This window comes from Oppia nitens, unplaced genomic scaffold, assembly GCF_028296485.1.
Source record: "Oppia nitens isolate AA-2021 unplaced genomic scaffold, nextdenovo-longstitch-racon4-pilon3 scaffold1_pilon_pilon_pilon, whole genome shotgun sequence".
Classification (NCBI taxonomy): Eukaryota; Metazoa; Arthropoda; class Arachnida; order Sarcoptiformes; family Oppiidae; genus Oppia; species Oppia nitens.
Genome location: NW_026533199.1, coordinates 11,790,462 through 11,809,492, shown reverse-complemented (window position 1 = coordinate 11,809,492; position 19,031 = coordinate 11,790,462). Strand labels below are relative to the sequence as shown.

Here is a 19,031-nt window from a genome sequence, read left to right as displayed (position 1 = left end):
GTAATATGTGAACCACGCCTAACGATTTTAAATGTTTTTTCAAGTAAATGTTAAATTTTTTTTTATAAAGATTACAATATATAGAGTTCCCAACATAGGTCTAGTAGTAATAGTAGGGATAGGGGTAGAAGTAGTCGGATTCGTATTAGTAATAGTAGTATCATCGCAGAGATCAGTACTAGTTTTGATTAGCAAAATATTTACTGATATTAATACTAATAAAACAATTTGGACTAATTGGCCCAATATTAACATAATTGTATGGTATTATTATTTTATCTCTAAGTTAACAATAAGATTAATTGCTATTACAGTAACTATTACTGTATTATAGTTATTAATAGTTTTTTTTCAAGTAAATGTTTAAAAAAATTTTACAAACACATATAGATATATAGCTTTACAAAAATATTTTTATTTTTTATTTAATATGGTTTTCACAGAATCTAATATTATTTACACATAAGTATTGCGTCAATAAACTAAATGAATTAAGTAATACATTTTATAAATAGTTTTTTTTTAAATTATTTTTAAAAACTGATGTATTAAATGTTTATTTAAAAAAATAATATTTAGTTTTTTACATACATAAATATTTTAGTAATTTTAATAAATAATATTTTTATTATTCAATTGTCTTTTAATAGACTCTAATTTCATGTACAGATTCTATACATGACTTCAATATTATTACGTAAACGTAAATCAATTATGTAATAAATATGAGTCTAATTTAATATTATGTTTAAAAAAATAACTTTTCAATATGTTATTTTTGTACATCAATTTTATAATTATTTAAACATAAATATAGAATTAAATTATAATTTAATTAAATGTTTAGCCTATATCTTTGACTATAAAAAATTATAATATTTAAAAAAAACTATACTAATATAAAAAGTTAAAATAATCTATAATTAGCTAGATTATAGTAAAAATTAATTTTATAAACTTATAAATTAATTATTAAAAAATAATTCATAAAACCTATCCTTTATAAATTAGTAATACACACACATATATATATATACTATACTGTATATATAATTATGATATTTTAATTTTTAATATCATTAATTTAAATTAATTTACAAACTGTGTCTGTATTTTATTGTCTGAAAAATTAATACAATATAAAAAGAATATTTTGAAATTTTGAAATAATAAATAAAAAATAATTTTATATTCTTAATTATTTAATAATTTAAATAATTATTTAATTAATAAAAAATATTAAAATTATTATTATTTCTGTTATAATTATTTATATTCCAGTTTTTTCTTTAATCCATTGTCTAAACGGTGCAACACTGGTAACAACTTCGGGTCGACCCGAACCACAGGACAGATCGCTGGATAGGATACCGATTAATAGCCGATATTTTTCATTAATATAACCAGATTTTCGGTCATAAAAATATCTTAAGCGTCTGTTTCCCGGTTGTTGTTGTTGTAGTTTCTTTAGATCTTCCTCTTCTTGTTGTTGTAATTGTTGTTTTTGTTGTAGTAGTTGTTTATCAACTAATGTTATAGTTACTGGTCCACCCTCATCACCCTGGTATTATATATATATAATATAAAGTAAATTAAGTATAATAAACTGTTAATTGATAATTTTAAAAACATTTAATTTTCTCTAATAACTCTCTCTCTCTCTCTCTCTCTTTCTCTTTCTCTTTCTCTTTCTCTCTCTTTCTCTGTCTCTTTCTCTGTCTCTCTCTTTCTCTCTCTTTCTCTCTCTTTCTCTCTCTCTCTCTCTCTCTATTTCTCTCTCTCTATTTCTCTCTCTCTCTTTCTATCTCTCTCTCTCTCTCTCTCTCTCTCTCTCTCTCTCTCTCTCTCTCTCTTCTCTCTCTCTTCTCTCTCTCTCTCTCTCTATTTCTCTCTCTCTCTCTCTTTCTCTCTCTTTCTCTCTCTCTCTCTCTCTCTCTCTCTCTCTCTCTCTCTCTCTCTCTCTCTCTCTCTCTCTCTCTCTCTCTCTCTTTCTCATTCATCTAAATTATAGACACTTACATCACAGGCTCCCTTTCCCTTTCCTGACATAAAACAAATATTATTACTGTTGAGGATTGTTGTTGTAGTTGTATGGGTATTGTTGGCCATCATAGCTGTTGCGCACTGTTGCCAGCCGACTGTCCGGGCGTGTAGTGTCGACAAAATCTTGGCACCTATCATATTCCTTTCCGTATCGTTACCATAACCGGCTAAATCAGCCTCCGATTCGCTACCGTCGGCACTAACCAGTTGGTTGCCGTCGCCGCCGGCCAATTGGATTATCCGGACCATTGCATTGTCACGCAAATATGGTTGGACCCGAACCAATGCTATATTATTTTGTTTAGTCACTGGCGAGTACTGGTCGTGTATGACTACTTGATCGACAGCGTAATGGCTATCATTGTATTTGTAATTTACTTTACCGATGCCAACAAATATGCTTGAAACGGGACGACTAGTTGTTATTGTTGTTGTTGGTGGTGGCGGTGGGGGTGGTAGTGGTGGTGGTGGTGATGATGGTAGGGTTGGATAGGATTAGTGATGAAAATTTAAAAATGAAATAAAACATATATTCAACAATATTATTAACTAAGATTATAACTATATTTACTTATGTACACAACTGGCCGCAGTCAGTATCCAATACGGACTGATTATACTACCGCCGCAAAAATGCTGATTAAATTCATTGTTCAACGACACCGTATAGCCTAAACCATGACGAGAATAATTACCCGAACCTAATACCGATCGTTTGTCAATATTAGATGCATTGGTATTATTATCATTATTATCATTAGCAACAACTGAACTAATATTGGTTTTCTGTTTAATCCATTGTATATACGGGTAAATACTGGTAACAACATCGGGTCGGCCGCCGAGACCGCAGGACAAATCGGTCGATACTATACCGACTAATAGATGATCACTATTATTATACTCAATGCCTGTTTGGTATTGTCTATCTATAGTCACTGGTCCACCCTCATCACCCTATTATTATTATTATAGTTTTTAAGCAAATACATATTTTGAAAATAATTAAAATTATGAAAATAAAATTCACAAAAAAATTTAATATAAGTATTAAAAAGTTTAATTCATATCCTCTCTCTCTGTCTCTACTATACTCTACTCTACTATACTCTGAGCACATACCCAACAGGCACCCTTTCCTTTTGCGGCCACAAAACACATTTTGTTACTATTGATGATCGGTGTCAACGGTGTTGTCAGTGGTGTTGCATTTGTGCTGTTATTGTTGTTAGACGTGGCCGTCGACGACATCATATTAGTCGTACACTTTTGCAAATCAATGTTTCGGGCGTCCAGTGTTGACAACATAATGTTATGGGATTTGTTTGTCGGCGACAGTGATCCCCAACCGTGCAAATAGACTGCCGACCAGTTGGCAACCGGTTGATCGGATAATTGAATCCATTGGACACCTGGGTCTTGAAAAATATATGTCTCCAGACCTACCAGTGCTATATTGTTTTCGTGAGTTGCGGGCAAGTATTGGTCGTGTATAACGGTTTGGTTGACCGATACTTTTCTAATGTCAGATATATGTCCTAAATAGTCCTGTCCGAAAACAATGTAGAAACTAGAAACGGGACGACTGTTTGTTTGTTTTAGTTTTGTTGGTTATTTAGGGGTGGATGGGGTGGTGGATGATGTAGGTTAGGACGGGTGGGACGGTTCAGACAGACAGAAAAAATACAATATTAATATCTCTAAATTAATTGTTTATATGAGACAAAAAATTATTTTTATGATTTAATATTATATACAGTATATTATACATTAAATATAATATACATTAAAAATAAATAATTTGTAAGTTATTACTATTACTATTACTACTTACTTATAAACACAACTGGCTGCCGTAATTATCCAATAGGCGCTTAGTATAGAACCGGCGCAAAAATGTTGGCCATCCGATTTGCTGGCCAATGATACGGGAAAACCTAAACCATATTTTTGAAAATATCTTACTGAACCCAATATAGGGAAACTCCAGTTAATATTGCTAACAGTAGTACTACTAATAACAGTGGGAGGAGTAGTCGTAGGGGTCAGGGTAGCAATAGTATTATTTCTATCATTACAATTTATTATTAGCAAAATATTTAGTAACAAAAAACAATTTGAACTAATTGGCCGAAAATAAACATAATTAATTGATAATTGTTAATTATCAATATCTACACTACTTTAGTTATTGACAGTTAGTATAAAAATTTTTTTTTTTTAACTAATGTTAAATATTTTATAGAATCTGATATATATACAGTATATATATATATATATATATATATATATATATATATATATATATATATATATTCCGTATGGTTTTCATTGAATTTAATATATCACTGATATATTATGAAACTAGTATTACGTCTATTATAAATTTTTTATGTTATAATAAACAAGTATTAAATTTAATTATTACCATTACATTATAATCAATATTAAAACACTTTTTATGCTATTAATATATCAATTATGTAATAAAGTTGCGTAAAGTTAATATTATTTTTTAAAAAACAAATTTAATATGTTTGTTAAAAAAATTTTTTTTTGACTCAATATTAATGTGTAATTAAATGCTTTTTTAGTCTATAATATAATTTTTTACTGTAATATACAATAAACATGTTTTCACTGTTAAATATACTATAGATTTAGTAGAGTTTGTATATTTAGTATCTAATGAATAAATATTTGAATAGTTTTTTTACCTAAAGTTTTCACTAAATTTTTTTTAATCCTATCCAAAAGTTATTACATAAAACATGTCGGTCTAAAAAACAATTGAAACCCATTTGTATAAATAATATTATTTAATTGAATTCAAAATAAATTTTAAAAATTATGTTATTTTTCTTAGAAATTCTTTAAAAAAATTAATTTTTATTATTAAATTTTCTAAATTTATATTTTAATAATCTACAGTATTATATAGTATGCATTTTAAACAATTTACTAATATTAAATGTTTATATTATTATATTTAATATATTTACAACAACAAAAATTTTATATTGATAAATAATTAATTAGTAAATATTATTATTATTATTAAAAATCATTATTACCATCATCATGATCATTAAAAATATTGAGCTAGTATAAAATTTGCTTGCACCATTATAAACATGATCATATTTTAATTGTAATCTAGGATAATTATTATTAGTATTATCATTATTATTACTATTACTGTCATCATTATCATCATTATTATCAGTATTTGCATAATGTTTACTATTTTGGTTAGTTGTTTGAATGTCTTGAAATTTTTGATTCAATTTAGCATAACTGGCCAATGAATCGGCCAATTGTTTGCCTACACTGTTCAACTCATTGTGACATTTATCCTTCAAAAAAATATATTATAATTACTATCAATATAACTATCAATATACTTATATATACAGTATTATTATACATACATAACTCATGTTTGTTTCGTGTAATTGTGCCGTCAGTTTGCTAATCTCCCGGTCCTTGTTGGCGACACTTGTTTCGGCTATCTTCAACTCCCTGTCCCTATCATTGACCAATTGTCTGGCATTAGCCAACTCTTCGGTTTTGTCATTCAAGTCTTGCTGTATGAACTGTACCCTACGTTCAGCCGACTGTCGACGCATACCAGTGCTCTCAAGTTGGCCGTCCAGATCGCGATAGTCAGTCAATAGTTGCCAATAACTGATACTTAATATACCTAATGTAACAAACAGTATAAATACTGTTATACGTAATAGTGTGCAACCATTGTTTGAATTTTTTGATGAAACCATAGTTAAATCAAAAACAACAACAAAATTATTGAATAATAATTAAATTTTATTAAATTATTTATATTATATTATTATTAACACTTTATTGATAAATATCTGTTTTTAACTGTTAATAAAAATAAACTGTTATGTTATTTAACATCATTGCCAGCTATCGATATCAAAAATCATATGATTTTTAAATATTTAATATAAATAGTTATTTTTTGTATATATATATATATAAATAAATATAAAAATCTAAATGATAATATTTTGTTTATATAAATTATTTTTTAATTAATAAAATAATTAACAAAAAATACTGTTAGTAACTACCAAACAAATTATTAGTATATAATAAAAAAATGTTATAAATTATTACATAAATAAAACAATATTTGATGATAATTATTTACAATTTGTTTAGTAAACATAATTAACTAAATACAGTAAATAAATTAAAATTTTTAATTATATTTATAATTTTTAAATAATTAAATTAATTTATAATAAACAATAATCTATTTTTTAGTTATTAATATTTTATTATAAAATTAAATGCAGAAAATTATTATATATTATTAATTTTATTATCAAATAAAATTATTAGATATTTAATTAGATATTAGGTATTCAATTATAATAATTTACTTTCTAGTATATTTTATTTAAACAAATGTCATTATTAATATGCAAATTTGAATTTTTATTATTAATTATAATTTATTTGACAAATACCTGTATATTTATTATTTATATTATTTCTAATAAATATTGTTTAAGTAATCTATTAGAAAATAAATTTCTTAACTATTTTAGTTAACTAATACTATTACACTTTACATTATTGTATTTTTTAGTATAAAATATAATTACTAGACTAGACTAATTACTAGTTTAAAATAATTAAATAGTGTTGAATGCTTAATTTTAAATAGTAAATTAAATTGATTTATATTATTTATAATTATGTAAACATTTAGATAAAATATTTAATTTTTTTAACATTTTAAGTGTATTTTGATATAATTAAAAAAAATGTAAAAATATGATATTATTTTTAATTGATTTTTATTACAGAATCTATATTAATATTTACGTTACAAAAATTACAATTTATTAATTAATTGAAAAATATAAAATTACAGTTATTTTAATTAAGTAAATTACTTATTTATTTGTTGCCAATAATTTATTTCAAAGTACTAACATAAAATTCATTTTTAAAAAATCACATTTTATTGTAATAATATTATAGTTATTTTTATAACTAAACATAATTATTATTTATATTACAATAATAATAATAATAAAGTAATTATACTAAATAAAAAAATAAATTAATACCAAAAAAAACTATTTTCTATCTATTAATAGTAGTCATAAATTTTTCTAAAAAAATATTTACAAAACTAATATTAATAATAGCTATTAGATCCCTGTTTTTCCTTTAATCCATGAGCGATAAGCGGCAACACTGGTAAAAACATCAGGGACAATTGTACCACAGTTAAGTAAACCCCATGAGACAATACCTATTTGTTTGCGATTAAACTTTGCAACCAATGGTCCACCGGAGTCACCCTATATATTCAAAAAATATATATTTATTAAATATAAATAATTATAGTTTAATAATAAATAATTTATGAAATTTTATATACAGATAATACCAATTAAAAGTTTAAATTTGACTACTATCCTGCTCAATTAACTTTATGCTAAGCAAGGTAACTTATTATACAGTTACCTTTTATTAGCTAAGTTATATATAGTACCTTGCTAAATCATTACATAAGATTACGCAAATTTAAACTTTTAAGTGGCATAAACTGTATATATGTATAAACTAACTGAGCAGGCTCCATGTCCATTTGGACTGTAGGCGCAAATATTATGACTATTAATATCTTTACTATTATCGGGTGTGTGCAATGGTTTACACGACTTGGCTACCAGTGCCTGGACATCCAGTTTGTGTAACACTAGTGGCAACTGTTTAGCTGATGTTCGGCCCCAACCGGTTAGCCAGGCAGGCGTCCGATCGGACACTGGCCGGTCAGCTAACCGAACCATTTTAATCTGACTACTGAACCAGACGGGTCTGTCCAATCGTATGACTGCAATATCGTTATCATGTGTCCGATGATCGTAATGTTCGTGTAGATAGACCCGACTGATCCCATACCTGATGCCATCAGAAACTAATGATACGGTTCCCACTACTACTTTATTGTCGTGAATGTTACGACTGAATTTGAGTAGTAGGTATGGGTCATACAAATGGTAAGATGATTGATAGTCATAATTGATTAATCAAATATATATAATAAATAATATGAATAATAATAATATATAAATATATAATACTTTCGTAGACAATGTGCGGCCGTTAGTATCCATTGGGAACCGATAATAGATCCGCCACAGTATAGCCGATTGTCACTCTCACGTATCGATACCTGATAGGGAAAATCGGCTATATTTTTAACAGGGGAACCACCTATAATACGACTGTCCAGGTCGATTATAGGACTACTACTAGTATTAGTAGTATTAGTTGTATCAATGATTTTTTTGCTAAAAATTAGTATCATAAACAAAATAACTTGTTGTCTAATTTTAAGCATTTTTTTTGTATCAAATAATATTATACTAGAAAAAAATAATAAATATTTTAATTATAATAATTTATAACTATAATTAAATTATTTATAATATAATTCATTTATTTTAAATATTATTTAATTTCTAATAATTTATTTTTTATATCTAATGATTACGTTTTAAAATGATATAATTTTAATTAAATAGAAAAATTATTATTAAGCATTTTTAAAAATGTTTTATTTATTATATGTATTTTTTAAAAAAAAATTATTAACTCATTTAAAAATTACCTGTAATAATAATAATTAAATTGTATAGCTTTTCAAATTAATTACGATAATTAATTTTTTTTAGATATAATTGTTATTGTATTGCATTTTATTTAATTGTTATTACACATTACAGAATTATATTTTTAATAAAAATAAAACAATTATTATAGTAATATATATATATATAATATTTAATTTATATTAAATGTTAAATACTAAAAAAAACATTCAATATATTAACAAAATAAAAAAATTTTAAACAAAAATATACAATAGATAACTTTTTATGTACTATAATGTTTTAAATAATATTAATAATATTAGAAAATAAATAAAAAACTTAATTAGTAAAAGACACATAAAATATTATTAATAATAAAAATACTAATAAAATGATAATAATAATAATTAGATCCCTGTTTTTCCTTTAATCCATGAGCGATAAGCGGCAACACTGGCAAAAACTTCGGGTACTTTTGTACCGCAGGTACTTAAACCCCAGGAGACTATACCTATTTGTTTGCGATTAAACTGTGCAACCAATGGTCCACCGGAGTCGCCCTATATATATATATATATACAATATATATATTTATTAAATATAGTAATTATAATATTGACTTAGTTTATGAATAGTTTGCTAATAATATTTTAACACACTATATATACAGTATATATATATATATATATATATATATACACTAACTAACCGAACAAGCTCCCTGTCCATTTGGACTGTATGCGCAAATATGTTTGCTATCAATTAAAACCTTGGTCTGCTGTATATGCAATTGTTTGCACGTTTCGGGTACCAGTGCCTGGACTACCAGTTTTTGCAACACTGGCGATACTCGCCGGGAATTAACCGACGATTGGCCCCAACCGGTTAGCCAGGCAGTCGTCTTATCGGGCACCGGCTGATCGGCCAACCGAACCATTTTAATCTTACTACTAAACTGGATGGGTCTGTCCAACCATATGACTGCAATATCGTTAACATGTGTACGTCGATCGTACTGTTCGTGTAGATAGACCCGACTGATCCCATAGTAGACACCATCGGTATCTAATGATTTGGTGCCCATTACTACCCTATTGCCGTAAGTGTTACGACTTTAGGTGTTTAGGTAAGATAGGTGGGTGCGGGCGGGCGGGCAGGGGTTAAAGTAATAAAAATTAAATAAAATTAATATTAATTTTACATATAAAAATATATATATATATATAATACTTGTGTAAACAATGTGCGGCCGTTAGTATCCATTGGCGGCCAATAATAGATCCGCCACAGTATAGTTGATTAGTACTGTCCCTTAATGAAACCTGATAGGGAAAGTCATCTATATTGTTAACAGTGGAACCACCTATAATACGGCTGTCCAGGTCAATTGTAGTAGTAGTAGTAGTATTAGTTGTATCAATTATTTTTATACTAAAAATTAATATCATACACAAAATAACTAGCTGGCTAATTTTAAGCATTGTGTTGTATCAAATAATATAATAATAGAAAAAATAATTAATTAATTAATTATTATAATTTATAAATAAATTATCTAAATAATCTAATTTATTTTTTAGATCAATTAATTGTTAATAAATAATTTTATTTGATTTCATTTTTAAATAAATATATTATATTTATTAAACAGAAAACATTATTATTAAGCATTTTTAAAAAGTTTTGCATTATTTTATGTTTTTTTGTAGATTGAAAATAATATTGTTAGTTAATTTATGTTAACTTTTCAAGTTAATAATGATATTAGCAAAAATTAAAAATTTCAAAATATATGTTTGTTATTGTACTAGGTATTAATTAATTGCTATTATTTAAACAAACAAAAATCCAATTATTATAGTATATTAAAATATTTAATTACATATTAAGTTTAATTTTTATTGAATGTTTAATAATGAAAGATTTATATATTAATTATTTTTTTAATATATAATATTAATACAATCAATATTATTTGTTGTAATGTATCAATAAAAACAACAAAATTAATAAAAATTTCAAGAAAATTAGTAATAATAATACTGTTTTTTAAATATTTCTAAATTATTTATAAAAATTATTTTAAAAACTAAAACAAAAAAAACTATAATAACTTAATTAATTAGTGTTATTGATAATAATTAATTAAAAGTCCAGTTCCAGTAGCATAGATAATTCAAATGTAACTAGAACAATTTAATTTTATAAATTGTCTATTTTAAAAAAATATTAAAAATAGTTAATTTAAAATACAATAAAAACACTATTATATTAAATAAAATTACTAGAAAATAATTTTAAAATATCATACCAGATAATCATGATAAGCAAATATACAAAAATTTTAGATTAAGTTAAATTAATTAAAAAATTTATTACATTTTTAAAAAGAAATAAAATATACATTAGTAATTAGTAAACAATAAATTTTTAAAATATGTATTTAAACTACTACAATTATAAAAATCTAATTAAAATTTTATACACTTGAAACATATCAATATAAATATGAATATATTACTAAAAATAATTTTGAAATTATTTAAATTAATATTATCTATTATTTCTATTCAACAATTTTCAAACATAAAATAACTATTGGTTTATAAACATAAATCTAGTATATAATATGTTGCTAGATAATTTATATTTTATAAAATTAAATTGTAATATATTAATAGTTTATAATTATTTTTAATTTAGTAAAAAAATATTACTTAACTAGTGTATTTTTATTTTATATTATAATTAAATAAATATAAATTTATCTTAATTAAAGTGTTATATTTAAAAAATTAATTTAGTTTTAAAAAAATTATTGAATGATATCTGAACGATATTTTACAAAAATTAATTATTAAATATTATAGTTTAAACAAAAAAATATAATTCATATAATATATGAGTTTTGAATTAAATTGAAAATTATGTAATAATAGTATATATATATATATTTCTATTATATTAAGCAATTTTCAAACTTTTTAAAAATCATCTTCAAATGTTGTAATTACAGTATTATAGTGTAATTAAACAATAGGTTTGTTATTTTAATTTGTGTGGTGTGCAAAAAAAATAATATATTGAAATATGAAATTACAGTAATATTTTTTTTAAAAAACTATAAATACTGAAAATCATTAGATTTTTAATCAATTATTAAATTTAATTATTTAGTAAAAAATTAGTAAAAATAATTATTTTTAATAAAATAAAAATGTTCACCAAATTAATTGTATCACTAATGCTATTAGCTAGCTTATGTATGCTAAATGTATACGCTAGTAGTGCAGCGGTAAGTTATATATATTAATATATATATATTTTAAAAATATATTAATGATATATATAATTATTTAATTTTTCAAAAATATTTTTTAATTTTTAAATATATAAATTTCTTTTTTATTATTATTAACAGGCATTTTCAAATGTCTATTTAAATAGCAATTATGTGGCTAACAATCAGGGCTCTGAAGCACCGCCGACTGAAGGACCTACTGGTGCCCCGACTGAAGGACCTACTGGTGCCCCAACTGAAGGTCCGACTGCTGGTCCAACTGAAGGACCTACTGGTGCCCCAACTGAAGGACCTACTGGTGCCCCAACTGAAGAACCTACTGGTGCCCCAACTGAAGGACCTACTGGTGCCCCAACTGAAGAACCTACTGGCGCCCCAACTGAAGGACCTACTGGTGCCCCAACTGGTGGTCCGACTGAAGGCCCAACTGAAGCCCCAACTGAAGGCCCGACTGAAGGCCCGACTAAAGCCCCGACTGCTGGTCCTACTGCTGCCCCTACTGGAGCTCCGACTGTAGCCCCGACTCAAGGACCAGCACCAACACTTGTATGTATTGTATTTATAAATTAATACACACTCCCACACATACATACATACACTAAAACAATCTATTTTCTAGTTATTAAATATAAATTAAAATTTATATCCTATTATATAATAATTAGGGACAACACATATTGGACGCCTTGAATCAGGCGCGCAATTCAAACTACCAGCTCATCCGATCCAACGGTTTGTTGCCGTTCCAGACTATCGGACAAATCAATCGAATCATACAGACATTCCGTCGGGTGACCGCCAATTTCAATGGCCAACCCTGTCTGACCCGTACACCGGCCAATGCTGGCCGCAATACTCAGGACAACTGTTACGCTGTTATTGCCGACGCCATACTTCGGGCCAACATTGTACCCGGCTATTTGATTACTGTCGGTGAACGGGCCTATATGGCCACCGATTACTGGCTAAATCAGGAACAGTCGATCGAGTTTTTTATGGGACCACTGTTTTTCGGTGTCTATAAAGAGCGCCGGGGTATTTTTGGTTAAAAAAATCAAATGTTGATTTTCATCATGAATTTGTTTTTAATTTATTTATTAAAATTATTATTAATTTTATAAAATAAAATTTTGCGAATTTACTATTTTATTTCTTTGATTTATTTTAAAAATTTATTTTAATTATATTTATTATTCTATAATAATTATGACATTATAAATAATGTATGTAAATCTAAAATGTGTCTAAACTAACATTATATTTAAGTATTAATGTTTTCCTATTATTAAGTAAATTATTTATGATTAACATAGTTGATAATAATTTTTTTATATTCAAAAAAAATTTATTATAAAAACTAATTTAATTTATTTAACAATTAAATGCTAATTGCAAATATTAGAGTAACATTATATATCCATTTAAATATAGATTTCACATTTAAGTCTATTAAACATTGATTTTAATAATTAATTTAATAAATAAAAAAAATTATTTAGATTATTTAAAACACTATTTCTTAAATATTGCTAAATTAATAGTAGAAAAATATTATTAGAAACTAATATAATTTTTTAAAAAATATTATTTTGTAATTTTTTAAGTGTTGTGCAAAAAAAATTAACAAATATATTGATTCAATTAGAAAAACAATGAAATTATTATTTTTAAACAAATAAAAAGTAAAGTATAAATACTAGCAGTCATATAATACAATCATATTATTATCATTAGTTAATAAGTTTAAATTAATTTAAAATTTAAATTATTTACATTAAATTTGTAACTATAAACTAATTTTGTTGTTCAAAAAAATAATAAAATCAAAAATGTTTAATAAAATAATTTTATCACTAGTGCTATTAGCTAGCATATGCCAGCTAAATGTTTATGCTAATAGTGCAGCTGTAAGTTATATATATATATATAATTTATTATATAAAAAATTAAATTTATATTATACTTAAGTTAATTTTTGTTTAATAAAATTTATTATTTTTTGTTTCATTTATATAAATAAATATATATATATTTTTTCAATTATAAGGCATTATTAAATGTCGATTTAAACAGCAATTATGTGGCAAACAATCAGGGCTCTGAAGCACCGCCGACTGAAGGACCTACTGGTGCCCCAACTGGTGTTCCGACAGAAGGACCTACCGGTGGCCCAACTATCGGTCCGACTGAAGGACCTACTGGTGCTCCGACTGGTGAAACACTTGTATGAATAAAAATTTTTATATATAAAAAATACTAAAATATATATACAGTCTATATATTTATACAGTATATAACTTATTTTCATACATTACATTACATATAATACAAAAAATAAAATTTTATATTTAATTATATAATATATATATATAGGAACAACACATATTGGACGCCTTGAGTCAGGCGCGCAATTCAAACTACCAGCTCATCCGAGTTAACGGTTTGCTACCGTTCCAGTCTATCAGACAAATCAATCAAATTGTACAGACATTCCGTCGGGTGACCGCCAATTTCAATGGCCAACCCTGTCTGAGCCGTACACCGGCCAATGCTGGCCGCAATACTCAGGACAACTGTTACGCTGTTATTGCCGACGCCATACTCCAGGCCAACATTGTACCCGGCTATTTGATTGCTGTCGGTGAACGAGGCTATATGGCCACCGATTACTGGCTAAATCGCGAACAGTCTGTCGAGTTTTTTATGGGACCACTGTTTTTCGGTCTCTATAAAGAGCGCCCGACTATTTTTGGTTAATTTTTTTTCAATTTTTGTTGAAAAATAAACATGCTAATTTAAGTTTTTTCTATTAGTTATTTGTTAGATTTTTAATCAATATTTTTTAACGGTGATATTTTATTTTAATTAATTAATTTTGTTGTAAAATAGATTTCTAATTAATAATTATATTTTTATCTTTTTTATATGATTGTTGATTATACTTTAGTTTTTTTGGATAAAGATTTTTTTAATAAAATATTATTATATTATTATATATTAATGTAGATTAGGTAAAATAATTTAATTTATAAATCAGATACAGTATTATGATATATCATTACCTGTATGTTAATTAAAAATTTAATTTATATACTTAAAAAATTAATTTACATTATTATTGTTTTTTATTTATTAGACTGAAATTTAATATTGTTTGGTTAATAATAAAAAAGTATAAATAATTATGTATTAAGTAAAACATAAATTTATATCAAATATATATATAGCATATATAATACTAAATTTTTATAACGGTAATCTCTGGGAGCAATAAAACTTTATCATTACTTATATTAGTTAATACTTCAACTAATATCATATTTTATTGTTATTTATTTCAAATATAATTATCTTTATAAAAAAATGACATTTTCTTTAAGTATTAATACTTATTAAAACAATACATTATAACAATATATATATATTATATTGATATTAAAACAGTTAGGTAACTATGGATGCTATACAATATATATATATAATTTTTTATCAGTTACTAAAGTAAAATAAAATAGTAATAATTTTTATATTAAAACTTAAGTAATGTATAAAAAAAAAATTTTACATGTCATCATACATGTACTGTACTTTAGATATAGCAATTTTTGTTTTATTTGTTTTAGCCAGATAGTTTAATAATAAATCATATTTATTTTTTATTTAATTATTAGTTATTAGACGTATAAATAATATTATTAATACTTAATGATAATAATAATATAACAATAATATGTTAACTAATGTAATCTATGTGGCCATCAATAGTAAACACATTTATCGATTATCCAAACACTAGCTATAATTATTATTACAACTATTTTATTCAACAGTTACGCCAAACAAACTATAAACAGATAGCCATAGTCGTAGGCCTGACTGTCGTCGGTCCACTGTTGATAGCCTATGCTGTTAGCCAGACAATGGGCAACTCCCGGAGCAGATCGCGTAAACAGGACGACAATAATAGAGGAAGTGGTGGCAGTTATTTTCAACGTCGAAAAGGTGTGACCAGTTCGTCGTCGTCGTGGTTTAGGTCGAAACGTCGTAAACAACAACAAAAGAAATTGTTTTTCATAGCACAGGAACTCTATACAAGCGAACAGGTGTTTGTCGATGTCCTCCGACTACTTGATGATGACTTTCGGCAAGCAGTCAGTGACCACTTGCCCGCTGAGTGTCTGCAAGGGATACTCAAACTGTTGCCACAGTTGTTGAAAATTAACGAACAATTGCTTCAGGAGCTCAAAGATCGTATGGATAACTGGCCTAAACATCAACGTATAGCCGGTTAGTACTTTGAATATACAAATAAATTGATAAAAATATTATAATTATTAAAAAAAATTAATTTTAATTATTGTAAAACAATAAAAGTCTCAACATTTTAGATGAACTAAAAAATAAAATTATTTTTTTTATATTAACTAAATATTTAGATTAATACAAAATTTACAGTTTTAGACAACAACAAAATATTTATTAATTAATTTTTGATTAATAAATATTTTTATAATAATTAACATATTAAAGATTTCTATTAATATAATAGTATAGTAAATATATATATATATGGTTTATTTTAAATTAAAAAAAAAATTTAAATTAACCTAGTGATGCAAATAATCAAAAATAAATAGCAATTGCTCAAAACAAAATTAAATTAATTAATTAATTATATAATTATTAAAATAAATTAAAAATAAAAACTAATTAATTCATTCATAGATATATTGGTCAAAGTATTTCCGTTTTTGAAACTATACTCACAATACATCCGCGACTTTGACACCATATCCGCCAATTATGACGACGCTGTGCGCCGGTATCCGGCTTTCGGACAGGCAGTCAAAGATTTTGAAGCCCAACCTAAATGCCAGAACCTACCGGTCAAACATCGGTTGATTAAACCAGTTCAACGACTGCCCCAATACAGGCTACTGGTTCAGGAATATTTGGATCATTTGACACCCGATATGGCCGACTACGAGGACACGTGTGCGGCATTGAAAATCGCGTGTCAAGTGGCCGAACACGCGAACAGTTCGATAAAATCAAACGAAAATCTGGCCAAACTGTTGTCCATACAGAACAGTATTATCGGTGCCTCGGAGATCATCAAACCGGGCCGTGTGTTCATCAAAGAGGGACAGCTGTTGAAGCTGTCGAGGAATGGTATGCAAGAGAGACGATTTGTTTTGGTAAATATGTTTTTTGTTGTTAATTAAAAAAAATAATAATATTAGAATTAAAATTCAGTTACTAAATATAGGACTAGTTGTATATTATAATAAAATTAATGACATTAAGTTAATAAAAAAGGGTTTCAATTTTTTTAGTTAAAGTTTTATAAGACAACAATTTTATATTTTCAATTTAATTTAAGTACTATTGTATTGTTATACTGTATACTAAATAATAATAATAATTATATATTTTATTTAGTAAATAATAACAATACATTTGTAATGTTTGTTATTTTGTTTGATTAATATTTTATAAAACAAATGATTAAATACTGTATAATGATTTACAAATAAAATTTTCTATCTATTAAATATATATATATTAATTAATTAGTAAATGATATTTGTTATTATTATTATTATTAGTTCAACGACTGTCTAACATACCTGACACCTGTACTTAATGGCGTCTATCGGTTGAATCACGAACTACCTCTAACCGGTATGAAAGTCAGACTACCCGAACAACAGGACTATCCCAATGAGTTTTCTGTCATAGCACAGGTCAAGTCATTGACACTAGCGGCCAGGTATGTCAACAACAAACAAACAAACTATTCATTGATTACTACAAATGTATTTAAATTATTATTATTATTACTTATAATTAGTTCACCAGAGGAACGGGATGAATGGGTGGCTGCCGTCAATGCCATCATCAGAGAGGATACCAACAAAATGCTATCGTTTATTACCGACGATATTATGTCCAGCGATAGTTCAGCCAAATCGGTACTAGAATTGGGAACGTATGCACCGGTTTGGGTACCCGACGGCCGGGTAGCCAACTGTCAGCTATGCGGTGCCGAGTTTTCCCAATTGGTACGCAAACAACACTGTCGATGTTGCGGTCGTGTTGTATGCTCCGGGTGTAGCGAAAACAGGGCACCCCTACCCTATATGAAAAATCAAAATGCCCGGGTATGCGATGAATGTTTTCAGATATTAAGGACCCGGATAATCAAACGGCTGGATAGGGAACAAAAATATAACAGTGCTTACAATGTGTTGGACGACAACAACGAACAGGTAGTTGTGATGGCTGAGGATGAGGATGAGGAGGACAGGGGTGATGTGAGGGACAGTAGTCCGAGAAGTAGTAGTTCGACAGGTGACCGTAAATCTGGTATTAATAATAATAAAGGTGTGAATAATAATAATAGTGAAAAGTCAGGCAAAACTATTACTGAGGAACAGGATGTCAGTGGTAATGGTGGTGGTGTAGGTGTCGGTAGCAATGGTGGTAAGGGTTGGTTTACAAGAAGTTTGGAACGATTGAGCAATAAATCTAAAAAAAGTAAAAATCATAAGATAAGGTCTGAAGAGGTGGAGGACAGTCGTCATACTAAACATAACGATACTGTTGTCGTCGGTGACAATCAGACATCCGATTAAATTTTGTTTTTATCTTAAATTTTTGTTGTTGTGTTTCATTCATTAAATTTATTTTTCAAACTAAAAATCAATATACAGTATATATATATATATTTAAACAATAGTTTTATATTAAACAAAATTATCTTAAATTATTAAAGTATTTGATCGTCTTTTTCTCAATTTTAATCTTTAATTTATTTTTGAATTAAAATTGTTATAGAATTAAATGTCTATTATTACAGTTAGTATATTAATTATATAACAATAATACAAATTTTTTAAAATCATTTATTTTTATTTTTATTTAGTAAAACTACTTATATTTTTTAAAAAATTTAAAGCTCTTTCTAATTTAATATATAATATATATAAAAAATATTTATAAATCAATATAAACACAAAAATTTTATTTACAGTTTTGTA

General features: G+C 26.2%; 6 protein-coding genes across 6 annotated transcripts; 3 read left to right on the top strand and 3 right to left on the bottom strand.

Moving 5' to 3' along the window:
• Window positions 1–1,270: 1,270 nt before the first annotated feature.
• Window positions 1,271–4,237, bottom strand: LOC128951916 (coagulation factor IX-like). Its single transcript, XM_054297218.1, has 5 exons — window positions 3,878–4,237; window positions 3,166–3,591; window positions 2,615–3,000; window positions 2,020–2,458; window positions 1,271–1,561 (listed from the first exon to the last, which is right to left on the bottom strand). The coding sequence occupies exons 2-5, from the start codon at window positions 3,349–3,351 to the stop codon at window positions 1,271–1,273; spliced, it is 1,302 nt and encodes a 433-aa protein (XP_054153193.1). The 5' UTR covers window positions 3,352–3,591; window positions 3,878–4,237.
• An 870-nt stretch (window positions 4,238–5,107) lies between these two features.
• On the bottom strand, window positions 5,108–5,850 carry LOC128951933 (uncharacterized). The gene is made up of 3 exons (XM_054297240.1): window positions 5,475–5,850; window positions 5,288–5,399; window positions 5,108–5,199 (listed from the first exon to the last, which is right to left on the bottom strand). Exons 1-3 carry the CDS (start codon window positions 5,820–5,822, stop codon window positions 5,189–5,191), a joined length of 471 nt encoding a protein of 156 aa, XP_054153215.1. The 5' UTR covers window positions 5,823–5,850; the 3' UTR covers window positions 5,108–5,188.
• A 1,385-nt stretch (window positions 5,851–7,235) lies between these two features.
• LOC128951510 (serine protease 52-like) lies at window positions 7,236–10,173 on the bottom strand. Its single transcript, XM_054296758.1, has 6 exons — window positions 9,918–10,173; window positions 9,397–9,799; window positions 9,100–9,247; window positions 8,175–8,361; window positions 7,659–8,055; window positions 7,236–7,388 (listed from the first exon to the last, which is right to left on the bottom strand). The coding sequence occupies exons 1-6, from the start codon at window positions 10,166–10,168 to the stop codon at window positions 7,236–7,238; spliced, it is 1,539 nt and encodes a 512-aa protein (XP_054152733.1). The 5' UTR covers window positions 10,169–10,173.
• Window positions 10,174–11,850: 1,677 nt separating this feature from the next.
• Window positions 11,851–13,124, top strand: LOC128951923 (alpha-amylase-like). Its single transcript, XM_054297229.1, has 3 exons — window positions 11,851–11,982; window positions 12,109–12,534; window positions 12,654–13,124. Exons 1-3 carry the CDS (start codon window positions 11,905–11,907, stop codon window positions 13,035–13,037), a joined length of 888 nt encoding a protein of 295 aa, XP_054153204.1. The 5' UTR covers window positions 11,851–11,904; the 3' UTR covers window positions 13,038–13,124.
• Window positions 13,125–13,817: 693 nt separating this feature from the next.
• LOC128951509 (uncharacterized) lies at window positions 13,818–14,774 on the top strand. Its single transcript, XM_054296757.1, has 3 exons — window positions 13,818–13,895; window positions 14,036–14,212; window positions 14,362–14,774. Exons 1-3 carry the CDS (start codon window positions 13,818–13,820, stop codon window positions 14,743–14,745), a joined length of 639 nt encoding a protein of 212 aa, XP_054152732.1. The 3' UTR covers window positions 14,746–14,774.
• Window positions 14,775–15,699: 925 nt separating this feature from the next.
• On the top strand, window positions 15,700–18,629 carry LOC128951914 (FYVE, RhoGEF and PH domain-containing protein 6-like). Its single transcript, XM_054297215.1, has 5 exons — window positions 15,700–15,752; window positions 15,819–16,275; window positions 16,714–17,186; window positions 17,598–17,761; window positions 17,843–18,629. Exons 1-5 carry the CDS (start codon window positions 15,738–15,740, stop codon window positions 18,624–18,626), a joined length of 1,893 nt encoding a protein of 630 aa, XP_054153190.1. The 5' UTR covers window positions 15,700–15,737; the 3' UTR covers window positions 18,627–18,629.
• The last annotated feature ends 402 nt before the right edge of the window (window positions 18,630–19,031 follow it).